The sequence below is a fragment of the Molossus molossus genome, unplaced genomic scaffold, assembly GCF_014108415.1.
Source record: "Molossus molossus isolate mMolMol1 unplaced genomic scaffold, mMolMol1.p scaffold_m16_p_3, whole genome shotgun sequence".
NCBI classification, from domain to species: Eukaryota; Metazoa; Chordata; class Mammalia; order Chiroptera; family Molossidae; genus Molossus; species Molossus molossus.
The window spans coordinates 22,709,145-22,723,450 of NW_023425366.1; the positions used below are offsets into that span (position 1 = coordinate 22,709,145).

Consider the following 14,306-nt stretch of genomic DNA (forward strand, 5'->3'; position numbering starts at 1 on the left):
TCTTAAATAGAAGTTGAAATATTTCCAAATGATAAATAGCTTTGGGTCCGTAACCCAGGCAGGGGAGTTCTCAATGCACAATGAGCTGTTGAAGGGAATTCCCACCCTTGTAAAGCAGTATTCCTCTTGCTCAAATGGCAACAATCAAGTGAGGAGGAACAATCAGTGCCCTTCGGGAGCAGAATGGAATAGATGTCAAATATTCTTGAGCAGTCAGTGGCTTCGGAAAGAAAGAAATGTTGCATTATACCGTTACTCAGACAGAGTTATAAATCATCTCCTGGTCTGGTCTTCTTTTGTCAATAAACAATGCGTTAAAAACAATCTAATGGCTTTGTAGCTAATAACAGTGGCCACTGTGATGTTTCTGAGAACAGAATAGGCATTAACAGGAAACTAAGCAACTATAAAAAAGGAAACACTAAGTATTTTATTAGATCACCAAGGAGAATCTAGCAAAAGTCATTTGTTTTATACATAATGAAATTATTCCAGTCAAAGAAACTCCCATAAAATTATCTTATACTCATTTTTGCAAGTTTATCTGAATACATCTGTATGTAAATAAAACAATTTCTCCCTTCAACAAACCCCCATTCTCTCCCCATGTCGAGTAACCACCCCCTATCCTAGAAAATAGCAAATGATAATAAAATCACTGCTGGACATAGTAATATAAAAACATTTTCTATTCTTATGTGCACTTTTCAACCCAGAGGAAAGAAGAATAAATCCCTTCTTGTGTGCAGCAGTTTTTAAAATATAATCAGAGAGATGCTAGTAAATACTTAACTTTATATTAGCTTTCTCAGAACTTTTAAGCACTGGAATTCAGTTTCACTTGCACTCTGAAGCTAGTCCTCAGTATCTTTTTTAAGCCTCTTTCGGCATCTCATTTTCACGCTCCATCTAAGATGACTCGGAAAACATCAGAAAATAACAACACCACTTCCACAAAACAACTGCCTGGACACCACCTATTTCTACATCCATCACTTATGGAACTCTGTTTCTAGAACAAATTTTATTTTAAGTGTCACTACTAAAAGTTGATTTTATTGGAGTTGGCTGTGTCAGTCAGTAAATATAGCCAGCACCTACCCAGAAACAGCTTTTTAAAAATAATTGAAATAAGAAGCAGTGCTTGCTATTGGTTTTAAATGGCTAGGAAGGAATTATTAGCTTGCTGTATGTGTAGCTTAAAGAGTCTGTGTGATTTTTCTGGTTAACACAATCCAAAGATGAGCCAAAGCACAAGAATCTTCCTCTGTATCCCTTCTTTATCCAAATAAACGAAACAGCACCTCTGCAGTATAAGCTAAGCCTGAATTAAATTTCCTTGCCGAAAGATTAAAGACACAATTTCATCTATAGAAATCAATTTCTGGAATCATTCATGATTCAAAAAGTTTGATAAAAATGATTCTGATTGTGATCTTAATAATTAGCCTTTTATTTTGAGGAACTAAACCGTGTAACACATAACACATTCATCACACTGTTTAAAAAAGGAGAAGCAAAACTCATTGACTTCCTTAAATGAATGTAATACAAACATTAAAACATAATTTTGAATAATTTCAAATGATGCTGAAAAATTATTATAGTATATTATTATTGAAAGTATTGACTCACTTATCATTATTAAATATTATACACATATGTATATAAAATTAGAAAGTATTATATACACATACAAGAAAACACATAGATACATTAATATGTGTGTATCAATTTAGATATGTGTATATATATATACATACATATATATACATTTATTAATCTATAAATATAAATAAATTAGAGTGACTAAAAATGATCAAAGAAGTTTTCTCTAGTAAAAGACTGATGAGAATTTTTACTTTAGAGGGTAAAATTCTCTATTCAAATTATTTTATATGCAATATAAACAAAATTCTATAATACCCAACATCAGGTCAACATCATTTATTTAATAGTAGAAAGGGCTGTGGATAAACACCTATAGTAAAGCTAGTCACCCATGTGCCTGATTAATCAACACTGAATAACTGGTTTTAAATGTTGCCTCCCAGGGCAGGTTATTGTATGTAATCTCCTTTAAGGCATTATCCTGCAAGGAGCTACTATAACATTCTAATCTTCTCAAGAGCTTTACATTTATCAAGTTCATTTTTCAGTTCAAATTTTAATGTATTTTCAAATATTTTTTTGAAGCTTTAATTTCTACAAAACTCAGATTTAACTTAGAAGCAAAAGTGGAAGAGGAAGGAGGAGCAACCCAATTGAAACTGGAATTTGGATGGAGCTGAAAACACATTTGCTTTTCCATTATGTCAGTTTGAAAAGAAAGTGGTTCTGATTTTAGCTAAATGAAGATTTTTTTGGTAACTACTTAGCTCACGTTGTAAAAACCTATTTAGAATTTTTACTCGGTTTCTATAATATTACCACATATTTCTTCGAGCCGTTGGCAAAACGGATACAGTTTATAAAGTCATTGCTTTTGCATTGAGCTTTTGCTTGTCTCATATCTTTAGATAAATTTGAAAGCAAAAGCAATACCCAGTGCATTGAATATTTTTAATAGTTTGGTTGAAATCTGTAATTTGAATTCCTAAGTTCAAAGAAGGTTTATCTACAGCTTGATTTTACACTAGAAATGTCTTACGCTTCACTGCAGTTTGTAAAGTATTAGGGAAAAACTTCCTCCTGTCATTCACTGCATTTTTCTTAGGCTTGAGTAAAATATACAGAAACTTCAAAAAGAAAACCTCAAAATCTGGCGCCCCCTCATTGTTTTCTCATTCTCTTAATTATATAATTTACTCAGGTCTAAATCCTTTGCTTGTACTCATATACACATATACTTTCAGAGCAAATTTTGATATCAATACAAATTTACAAAATGAATACATTTATTTTAATACCATTAAATGGAATGATGATATTATCTTACTGTACCTAAACCAGAATGTAGAGTTTAAATCCAAAGATATGGCCATAGTCCAGCTGGTGTGGCTCAGTGGTTGAGCATTGACCCTGCACCAAGAGGTCGTGATTCCATTCCCAGTCAGAGCACATGCCTAGGTTGTGGGCCAGATCTCCAGTAGGGAGCATGCAGGAGGCAGCCAATCAATGTTCTCTCTCATCGATGTTTTTATCTCTCTTTCCTTCTCCCTTCCTCTCTCTCTAAAATTAATTTAAAACAAAATTTAATAATAATAAAAAAATATGGCCACAGTTATGTTTATGTTTTCTTGATGTTAGTAATACTAATACCAGAAGATCTATTTGCTAAAGGATGTTTATATAACTTAAAACATTTTCAAAAAAATTTTTGGTGTTAAAATATTATAAAAAAAAAAAAAAGCTTATTCTTACTCAAAATTTTGCAAGAGAACTGTGCCCATCTGCACATTTTAAAGCACACCCAAATGGCTGTGGACACATTAAAAGTCAAACACTTTTTCTTTGACCTGTTGACTGAAATGAGCTTTTGAATATAAAAACTTGGACACTGAAATCAGATGCTGTAGCCAAATGAGTGATCATAGTATAAAACATTTTAGATCAGCATCTGAATGAAAATAATACATATTATTTATAAGAATATATATTTTACAAAGTTTGTAAAATTATGCATTTTAAAATATATTTACTAGTATACATATTATTAAAGAGTTGCATATCATGTAATATTAATGTAATTTAGTATATAACAAATATATTTATTAATTTTGAATAATTTATGGATCCATAAGAGTAGGTATATATTCCATTAACTCTTGGATTCCCGTTTGAGAGACACTAACCTACTGTATCCCAAGAATTTCTCTTCTCCTTGTTTCTCTCCCTTATGCTATTTATGTGTGTCCTATTTTATGCTATAATAGTGAGTTATAAGTGTTAAATTTCAAAAGAAATTAACAGAAGTTCAAAATTTTTCTTTAAGATTTTAAATATATAGTGTATTAGAACAAGCCATTTATCTGTGAATTTGAAAAGATAATCAGTGATTCTACCCATTATTTAGATGAGTAATATTGAGTATCTCATTGAAAGTCAATCTATTAACATGAGATCACTGTATCATGAATAAAAATGTTGTCCTAGTCTGTTAAAACTCTCCTCTCCTTTCAAATGAAAAGGCTCAGTGTTTTCTGAGTTCCTTTTTCTTATTTCTCACTGAATTCAAGTCCTTGATTTCTATCTTCAGAATATTTGGAGAGTTTATGATTTGGCATTAATGAGCAAATTTGTTATAATTACAATTATTAAAAACGAAACAAGTGCACTTAAGGTTTGTGCATTTTATTTTACAAAAAAATTTCTCCAAAAGTATGTAAAAGAAGTAAATAGATACAAATGTTCAAAATAGTTGTATTTATGCATGCTGACGTATTTGGGCTCTACACTTTTGATCTCTACGATGTGCTGAGTAATAAGATGGATTGACAGAATGTGAAATGAAGGACAGATATGTGATCTATCTATGCAATAAGTCAAGTAGGTTAAAAGGAAAATGGAGTCCTTGGAATATACAGGTGATCACTATACATTTTCAAACTTTGTTTCTCATGTATTTAAAATGTCTATAATCAAAATGTTGGTGAATAAAAACAAACTGATTTTACAAAGAACCATATTGTTTTTGTTTAACTTTTCTGGTTAAAAATTTTACTGCAAGTATGGCTTTTTAACCTAGAACCATCCCTTTAATGATCTTCATTCTCTCTCTCTCTCTCCCCCCTCTCTCCCCCTCTCCCTCCCCCCTTCCCTCCTTTCCCCCATAGCTCCATTCTGACTTAGATAAGGGAGAGGGCACTGTTAAATACACCCTCTCAGGAGATGGCGCTGGCACCGTTTTTACCATTGATGAAACTACAGGGGACATTCATGCAATAAGGAGCCTGGATAGAGAAGAAAAACCTTTCTACACGCTTCGTGCTCAGGCTGTGGACATAGAGACCAGGAAGCCCCTGGAGCCTGAATCAGAATTCATTATCAAAGTGCAGGACATTAATGATAATGAACCAAAGTTTTTGGATGGACCGTATGTTGCTAGTGTCCCAGAAATGTCTCCTGTGGGTAAGTAGACGAATCAAAATTCTATCAGATGCTACAAGGCCTTCTCACATTTATTTTCTGCAGATTGATGTAAACATCTTATTCGTAATCCAGAAGATTGTTCTTCCACTCAAAAAGACATGATTACTTTCATTTGTATTTTCAACTCTCTTAATTTTTCTTTTTTTGCTGCATTCTAAATAGATAAGCATCTGGGATGCATAACATTCTTCACTTTTTCCAATCTTTCCATTTCCCTAAACTTACAGAGGTCCTTTGTACTTCAAGTGCAAAATTCACTTTGCACTGAAATTGGTCGTCATTGCAATTCCAGATACCTGCATAACTGGAGGTAGCCACCATGCTCACCAAGTGCCAATTAGTAATTCTTGGCTGAAAGTAAATTATCCAAAGCACGTATTACATGAGAGTCTGAAGGTGGTCCAAAAAGGGGTGTGTTGCATCCTTCGTAGCCTTCCGTAGAGATTCCTGAAGGGTGATACTGTTTTCTTTATGGCTATTGGTCACCACAGTAGTTACCAACACTAAGCATCACATTAAGAAACAAATATCATTACAAAGTCATTGTTAGAATAACAACTAGGCTATAACATCATCTTTATTTTTCATGATTAATAACATAAAATCACACTTCAATGACAACTTCAATTTATAAAATCCTATAATATATATTATAAGGTTGATGAGTTAAGGATTCCAGCTTTAATAACAATTTTAAATCACAGCATTTATTCCTCAGTCACCATTGCCAATCCCTCAATTTATTTCAAAGTAAATTTTAGTTTCTAGCTCATCTGTAAGATAAAGTTACTCATCACTTCCAGTTAACAACTTGACACTCTTATGAAAGCTGTTGCTAATATTTCCTACGTCTGACATTCCTCAGGGGGATTCTGTTGCCCTTAAAACCAACATAGACACACAAGGAAGGTCGCACAGAGCACTGAGAGCAGAAGCTGGTGGCTGGCTGTAGGAGTTGTCACACAGGCTGATCACAAATGCTCTCGAAATTGTGTCTGTAACCTTGTCAGTCATTCGAAGACCATTTTCTCTCCTTGACCTGAGAAATGATCTCAGAGTAGTTCACTTAGATTTAAAATGGGTGTGTATATACTCAAGGCTGTGGATTTGTTATTCAGAAAAAAAAAAAAAAAAATATCTGTTACATTTTTCTAGCTACCTCTTTTATGTGGTGCTATGGTTGCTAGAGATTTAGAAATACAGTTAGAAGATGTCTTTTTGGAAAAGTAGACCCTGAAAATGGGGCAGAGTGATTTTTTAAAAATGTGCTTTGTTTTTACAGGAGGGGAATAATGAAGGTAATATTTTGAGAAAAAGTATGGCTTTTAAGAAGAAAATGCTCTTTGTTAATAAATGGTTTAACCTGCTGATGACTTCATGATAATACGAGATATTTATATGAATTCATGACCTTCAGCAATACTTTATTACCCAAATTGATTCCTTAAAGCAAACATACACACCCCTGTCCAGTATTAGAAAATCCTCTCATAATATAAGCAATTAAGTCTTTTGTTGTGCCAGTTAGGATAAGAGTAGCTGCAGAGTCTGAGCCCTCACATGAGGAGTTCACACCTGGTGCATGAAGAGAGAAACGGATCCAGAAAACCAAGCAAGTGGTAGGTGACTGAGAGAAGAAAATAGCTTTTGCGTGCTGTTGGGCTGAGACCTGGTTTGCTGTGCTGCCATGAGGAATCAGATCTCTGGAAGAATATGCCACATCGACACAATATACCTTTTTCAAATAAATACTAAAAAGTATAAACACCTCATACAAATTAAATATTAGAAATTGAATATCTACCAGGCACTCATTTTGCCCTTCCCCACAATCCCGCCTACACACATGTAACACAGAACACGGGAGACCCAGTTAGATCTGAAGTATTTGTTGTTTTTGCTTTTACGTGGCCAACCTAAAGCTAACCAAAATCAGCAGAGCATCCAGGCATCACCCAGGCTCCCCGAGCTCCTGAACTCCGTTCCCAAGCGTGCCCTTCTTACCGCACCGAAACGCTTCACTGCTCTACGATACTTTGAGCAACAATTATTATTTTCTCCGTTTTATTTTCTTTCCTTAGAGTCCATCTAGTCAATTCCTGCCTTTGTATCATTTTCCTTAGAATTTCAAAATAATTTTTGGTCAAGACCAGATGAAGCTCTATTAGGCAGTATAACTTTGGTCTCAGCAAATCCTGCTCTCAGTTTTCTGTATCTGTGTTTGAGGTATTCTCTCAGAAGTAACTGTTCTTTCCGATTATTAAGGATGTTGTTATTTTATTTTCAATAAGAGAGAAGAATCAAGCAGTTTAAAAATGCATGTAGTAAAATAGCTTATTTTGTAATATAAGATATCAGGAATAATTAGAACATTGAAACAAAGTTTATTATGCAACTGTCTATTTAGCAATAATGGAGTGTACATCTGAAAATATGATGAACAATAGAACCTGGAATGAAGATGAACTAAAGTTAACATTATAAAGAACATAACGGTGTAAAGGGGCAATGATGGTGAGCAGGTTAAGTAAAGATTTCAGAGGAAAATCAATATGTAAGACATATAAGACTGTGAAATGTATTTAGTTCCTGAAAGTTTAAGAAAATTCTAGTGAATCTATGAATTGTTTAAGAGAAAGGTCACTTTGTTCCTGACTTGTGCGACATCCAATATGCCGTGGAAGTAATATTCATAGTTAAAGTGCTTTTACTCTGACCTAAGGAAATTACTTAATGATCCAGATATTCCCCAAGTTGGAGTTACTCCTTGGAGACAAATTTGGTCATTATGAATGTGGTCTTAATTCTTTAAGATGACTAGAGTAACAGTGAATTACAGTAATGTGCCCTCTTGCATATTTGGTAATTATACATCAGTAGAGTATGCAGCTTAAGTTACTTTTCCTAGAGGGTTGACAATTTTAATATCTTCAAATCCATACTTGTACTTGCCTTCCTCCACCTGAGCTAAGCCATTTTGTGGCAGCTGATTGGGTTATTGGTAACTAGGTCTCTATGACACATTCTGTAGATGTCAACTGTGCATTGTAATTTATGTAGTAAGAACTACTATATTCTGAGCAATAGTTAAGGGTCAGAAAATCTAAATAGAAATTTTCATTCCCTCTTTTATTCCATTATTACAAAACATTCAAAACAATCAACAGTGTTGATTACTGTTTAATCTTTATTTTTATATGAAAACTTAACTTCTGTGTATCAGAAAGTAGAATGACTCTCAGGCTCTTCAATATGAAATAAATTTCAATTAATTATACCTTTTATTTTTGGGTTAGTGACTTTTGAAAAAACTTGGTGGGGGTGTTAAGTTTAGTTTTTGATCTCAGATGAGTTGGTTCTTTGGAATGCATATTTTATATTATATTATATTATATCATATTATATCATATTATATCATATCATATCATATCTTATATTATGAAATATTATAATATTGTATTAATTTGAGAATGGGGTCCCTAGATAAAATCTGAGGAATAAATATCTCTTATCCACTGATGTAAAAAACAAACAAACAAAATATTTCAATAAAAAAAGGTACAACCAAAGGAAATTATACTGCTGACTAAAGCAAAACAAAAAAACTACTAACATGCCCCTCTTCTTTTTTCTTTTTTTACTTTATTGGTTTTATTTATTTTTTATTTTTTATTTTTTTATCCTCACCCGAGGATATTTTTCCATTTTTTGTACAGATAGAGTAGGAGGGAGAGAGAGGAAGGGAGAGAGAGAGAGAAACATCGATGTGAAAGGGACACATCGAGTGGCTGCCACCCGCACGACCAACCAGGGCCAGGGACAAACTGCAACCAAAATACATGCCCTTAGCGGGAACCGAACCCGGGTCTCTCCGGACCGCAGGCCGACGCTCTAACCGCTGAGCCAAACTGGCCAGGGCTATTGGTTTTATTTTATTTTTTAACTAATCTTCATTGTTGAATGTATTACAGATGTCCCCCCCATTTTTATTCCCATTGACCACCTCCTCCCTAATCCCGCCCCCTCTTGCCTTTCCCACACTATTGGCAGTGTCCATTGGTTATGCACATATGCATAGAAGTTCTTTGCTTTATCTCATCCCACCCTCCCTGCCCCCTTCCCTTGAGGGTCATCAGTCTAACAACCCATTTGTACTTCTTAATTTCTTCATCTTTTTCTCCCATCCTCCCAACCCCCACCCATCTGGTAAGCAGCAACAAGTTCTCTGTATCTATGAGTCTGTTTCTGTTCTGCTTGCTCATTTTGCTTGTAGATTCAATTGTTGATAGATATGTATTAATTGCCATTTTATTGTTCATATTTTTGTTCTTGTTCTTCAAGAAGACCCTTCAATGTTTTATATAATACTGGTTTGGTGGTGAAGAACTTCTCTAGCTTTTTCTTTCTGGGCAGCTCTTGATATGTCCATCAATTCTAAATGATACCTTTGCAGGATAGAGTAATCTTTGTTGTAGGTCTTTGCTTTTCATCACTTTGAATATCTCTTGCCCCTCCTTTCTGTCCTGCAAAGTTTCTTTTGAGGAATCAGCTGACAATCTTATGGGAACTCCTTTGTAGGTAACAAACCACTTTTCTCCATGCCTCCGCCCTTCCTACCAGTCTCAGTGTGGCTGCTCCTTTAATATTGTAGTTGTAGGACTTCCATTCAGTTCAACTTCAGGCAGTTATAAATGATGATTGTATTGTTGTTTAGTTGTAATTTTGATATGCTTTTGGGAGGAGGCAATACCGCACCTATGCTGCCATCTTGAGCAGAAGTTCCTCTTCATTGATTTTAGAGAAAGGAAGGGAGATAGAGAGAGAGAAACATTGAGGAGATAGAACATCAATTGGTCTCCTCCTGCATGCCCCCCACTGGGGATTTGGTCTACAACCTGGGCATTTGCCCTGACCAGGAATCGAACTGGAGACATCATGGTGCATGGGTTGATGTTCAACCACTGAGCCATATCGGCCTGGCCCCCTTGTTTTCTTAATATGAACTTTGTTTTAGATAAAGGTTGGGGAAAAATACTAAAATGAAAATTGTGGTAAAGTGTTTACTAGGTTATTAATCAAAAAATATTTTCTACATGGTCATATTTAGTTCAATTCCAGAAAGGAAACAGGAATACTTTGAGTATAGTTAGTATGAATGTATTATATCATTATTATAATTTGGAAATATATACAAATATTTCCATTTTCTTGCTTTCACAAAACTTCCATAGGTAGGCAAACCAAGAAATGACAAAGCAGATTTATTATTTTATCCCATGTGCCAGCCATGACATCAGAGAGCAGCTCAGTTAGCATAGTAGGAACTGGTAAACAATCATTGGATTTTCCCTGTGTCTCATAAACAGAGTATTTGTCAGGAGGTTAGAGACAATACTGGCTATTCTCTACAAATTAAGACATTCTCCTTGTATAATCAAAATAAATGAATAAAATCAGGAAATTAACTGTAATGCCTTTTTGCAATCTAATTCTTAGACCCCACTCAGGCTTCATAAAATGCCTCAATAATGTCTTTTTAAAAAATTAATTAATTTATTTATTTTTGTTACAGATATTTCTCCTTTTCCCCCCACTGATACCCCCGTCCCCATCCCTCCCCGCCCTGTCCCCAGCTTTGTTATCCATGTCCATTGTTCATGCATACATGCATATAAGTTTGGTGATTTATCTCCCCCCCACCCTCTCTACTGAGGATTGTCAGTGTGTACCCCACTTCCACGTCTCTGGGACTACCCCATTCCACAGACTGTTATGTTCATTATATTCCCCAAATAAGTGAGATCATATGACACTTGTCTTTCTCTGTTTAGCTTGTTTCGCTTAGGATAATACTTTGCAGTCCCTCTATGTCCTCTCAAAGGATAAGAGATCTTTCCTTCTTACAGCTGCATATACTCCATTGTGTATACGTACCACTGCTTTTTTATCCACTCGACTACTGATGGACATTTGGCCTGTTTTCAGATCTTAGCTATTGTTAATAGTGCTGCTATGAACATGGGGGTACATATATTCTTTCTGATTGGTGTTTCAGGCTTCTTAGGGTATATTCCTAGAAGTGGGATCACTGGGTCAAATGGCAATTCAATTTTTAATTTTTTGAGGTAACACCATATTGTTTTCCATAGTGGCTGCACCAGTCTGCATTCCTATCAGCAGTGTACTAGTGGCCCCTTTTCTCCACACCTTCTCCAACACTTGCTGTTTGATGATTTGTTGATGGTGGCCATTCTGACAGGTATGAGGTGATACCTCATTGTTGTTTTAATTTGCATCTTTCTGATGATTAGTGATGATGAGCATTTCTTCATATGTTCTTAGCCATTTCTATGTCCTGTTTGGAGAGGTGTCTATATAGTTCCTCTGCCCATTTTTTAATTGGGTTCTTTGTCTTCCTTTTGTTGAGCTGTGTGAGCACTCTATATATTTTGGAAATTAACCCCTTATCTGATGTATCATTGGCAATTGTGCCCTCCCACAGAGTGGGTTGCCTTTCCATTTGGGTGGTTATTTCATTTGCTGTGCAGAAGCTCTTGAATTTGATGTACTCCCATGTGTTCATTTTTTTCTTTGTTTCTGTTGCCTTAAGTGATGTATCAGTGGAAATTCTGCTGCCTATGATGTCTGAAATTTTTTTGTCTACATTTTCTTCTAGAATTTTTATGGATTCATGACTAACATTTAAGTCTTTTATCCATTTTTATTTTATTCTTGTGTATGGTGTAAGTTGATGGTCTAGTTTCACTCTTTTGCATGTGACTGTCCAATTTTCCCAACACCATTTATTAAAAGGCTGTCTTTACTCCACTGTATGCTCTTGCCTTCTTTGTCAAATATTAATTGAGCATATTGTCTTGGGTCTATTTCTGGGTTCTCTATTCTGTTCCATTGATCTATCTGCCTATTCTCGTGCCAGTACTAGGCTGTTTTGATTACAGTGGCTTTGCAGTATAACCTGAAATCTGGTAATGTGATCCCTCCAACTTTGTCCTTCCTTTTCAAGATTTCTGTGGCTATTTGGGGTCTTTTTTTGGTTTTATATGAACTTTTGAAGTATTTGATCTAGTTCTGTGAAGTATTTTATTGGTATTTTGATGGGGATTGCATTGAATCTATAGATTGCTTTGGGTAGTATGGACATTTTAATGATGTCAATCCATGAACAGGGTATGTGCTTCCACTTTTTTATATCTTCCTCTGCTTCTTTTTTCAATGTCCTGTAGTTTTCTCCAAATAGGTCCTTTATTTCTTTGGTTAAGTTTATTCCTAGGTATCTTAATTTTTTGGCCACAATGTTAAATGGGACTGTTTCTTTAGTTTCTCTTTCTGTGAGTTCATCCTTGATGTATAAAAATGCCGTTGATTTTTTTATGTTAATTTTGTATCCTGCTACTTTGCCAAATTCATTTATCAAGTCTAGTAAATTTTTGATGGAGTCTTTGGGGTTTTCTACATATAGTATCATGTCATCTGTGAATAATGACAGTTTCACTCCCTCCTTTCCAATTTGGATCCCTTTTATTTTTTCCTCCTATCTGATTGCTGTGGCTAAGATTTCCAGTACCATTTTAAATAAGATTGGTGAAAGTGGGCATCCTTGTCTTATTCCTGTTCTTAAGGGAAATGATTTTAGTTTTTGCCCATTGAGTATGATTTTGGCTGCAGGTCTTTCATATATGGCCTTTATTACGTCGGGATATCATCCTTCTATTCCCAGATTGCTGTGCATTTTTATCAGAAATGGGTGCTGGATTTTGTCTAATGTTTTTTTAGCATCTAGTGATATGATTCTATGATTTTTATCTTTCATTTTGTTTATGTGGTGTATCACATTTATTGATTTGCAAATATTGTATCAGCCTTGCATCCGTGGAATGAATCCCACTTCGTCATGGTGAATAATTTTTTTGATGTATTGCTGGATTCAATCTGCTAGTATTTTGTTCAGGATTTTGGCATCTATGTTCATCAGGGATATTGGCCTGTAGTTTTCTTTCTTTGTAGTGTCTTTTTCTGGTTTGGGAATTAGAATTAGGCTGGCCTCATAAAACGAGTTTGGAAGTCTTCCTTCTTCTTCAATTTCTTTAAATAGTTTTAGGAGAATGGGTATTAGTTCTTCTTTGAATGTTCGGTAAAATTCGCCCATGAAGCCATCCGGGCCTGGGCATTTGTTTACTGGGAGAGTCTTGATGACATCTTCAATTTCTTTTGTTGTTATTGGTCTATTCAAGTTTTCTATCTCTTCCTGGTCCAGTTTTGGGAGACTATGTGTTTCTAGAAATTTGTCTATTTCACTTAGATTGTCAAGTTTATTGCCATATAATTGTTCATAATATGTGTTAACAATCCTTTGTATTTCTGTGATGTCAGTTATTATTTCTCCTCTTTCATTTCTGATTTTGTGTATTTGGGTTCTCTTTCTTTGTTTCTTGGTGAGTCTAGCTATGAGTCCATCAATCTTATTTATCTTTTCAAAGAACCAGCTTTGTTTCATTGATCCTTTGAAGTGTTTTTTTGCTCTCCATGTCATTTATTTCTGCTCTGATCTTTACTATTTCCTTCCTTCTACTTGCTCTGGGGTTTTCTTTTTGTTTGCTTTCTATTTCTTTAAGTTGTGAGGTTAGATAGTCAATTAGAAAGTTTTCTTGTTTCTTGAGGTAGGCCTATAATGCTATGAACTTCTCTCTCAGAACTGCTTTCACTGTATCCCATAGATTTTGTGTTTTTGTGTGTTCATTTTCACTGGTTTCCAGGAAGTTTTTAATTTCTTCCTTGATCTTCATGATAACCCATTCATTTTTCAATAACATGCTATTTGAACAATGAATGGGTTCAAACGTAGCCTCTACGTTTTCAAATGTCTTGGCATGTTTTTGTTGCAATTGATTTCTAGTTGCATGCCATTGTGATCTGAGAAGATGCTTGATATGATTTCAATCTTCTTGAACTTGTAGAGACTTCTTTGTGCCCTAACATGTGGTCTATATTTGAGAATGTCCTATATGCACTTGAGAAGAATGTGAATTCCACAGTTTTGGGGTGTAATTCTCTGTATAAATAATGTCTTATTATAGCAAAATGTTCACATTCAAAATCACATACTGCATTTCAATGCCATATCTCTTTAGTTTCCTTCTGTCTAGAATAACTCCTTAGCTTTCCTTGACTTCTATGACTCTAATAGTTTTGAAGAT

At 34.8% G+C, this 14,306-nt stretch overlaps 1 protein-coding gene across 2 annotated transcripts in view; it reads left to right on the forward strand.

Annotated features, from left to right (window-relative positions):
• The window catches only part of CDH12 (cadherin 12), a 341,340-nt gene that overhangs the window by 174,387 nt on the left and 152,647 nt on the right, over positions 1 to 14,306 (forward strand). For both annotated transcript variants that reach the window (XM_036279076.1, XM_036279077.1), the window contains exon 3: positions 4,776 to 5,070. In XM_036279076.1, the coding sequence (XP_036134969.1) occupies positions 4,776 to 5,070 (295 nt within the window). The remainder of the gene's footprint in view (positions 1 to 4,775; positions 5,071 to 14,306) is intronic.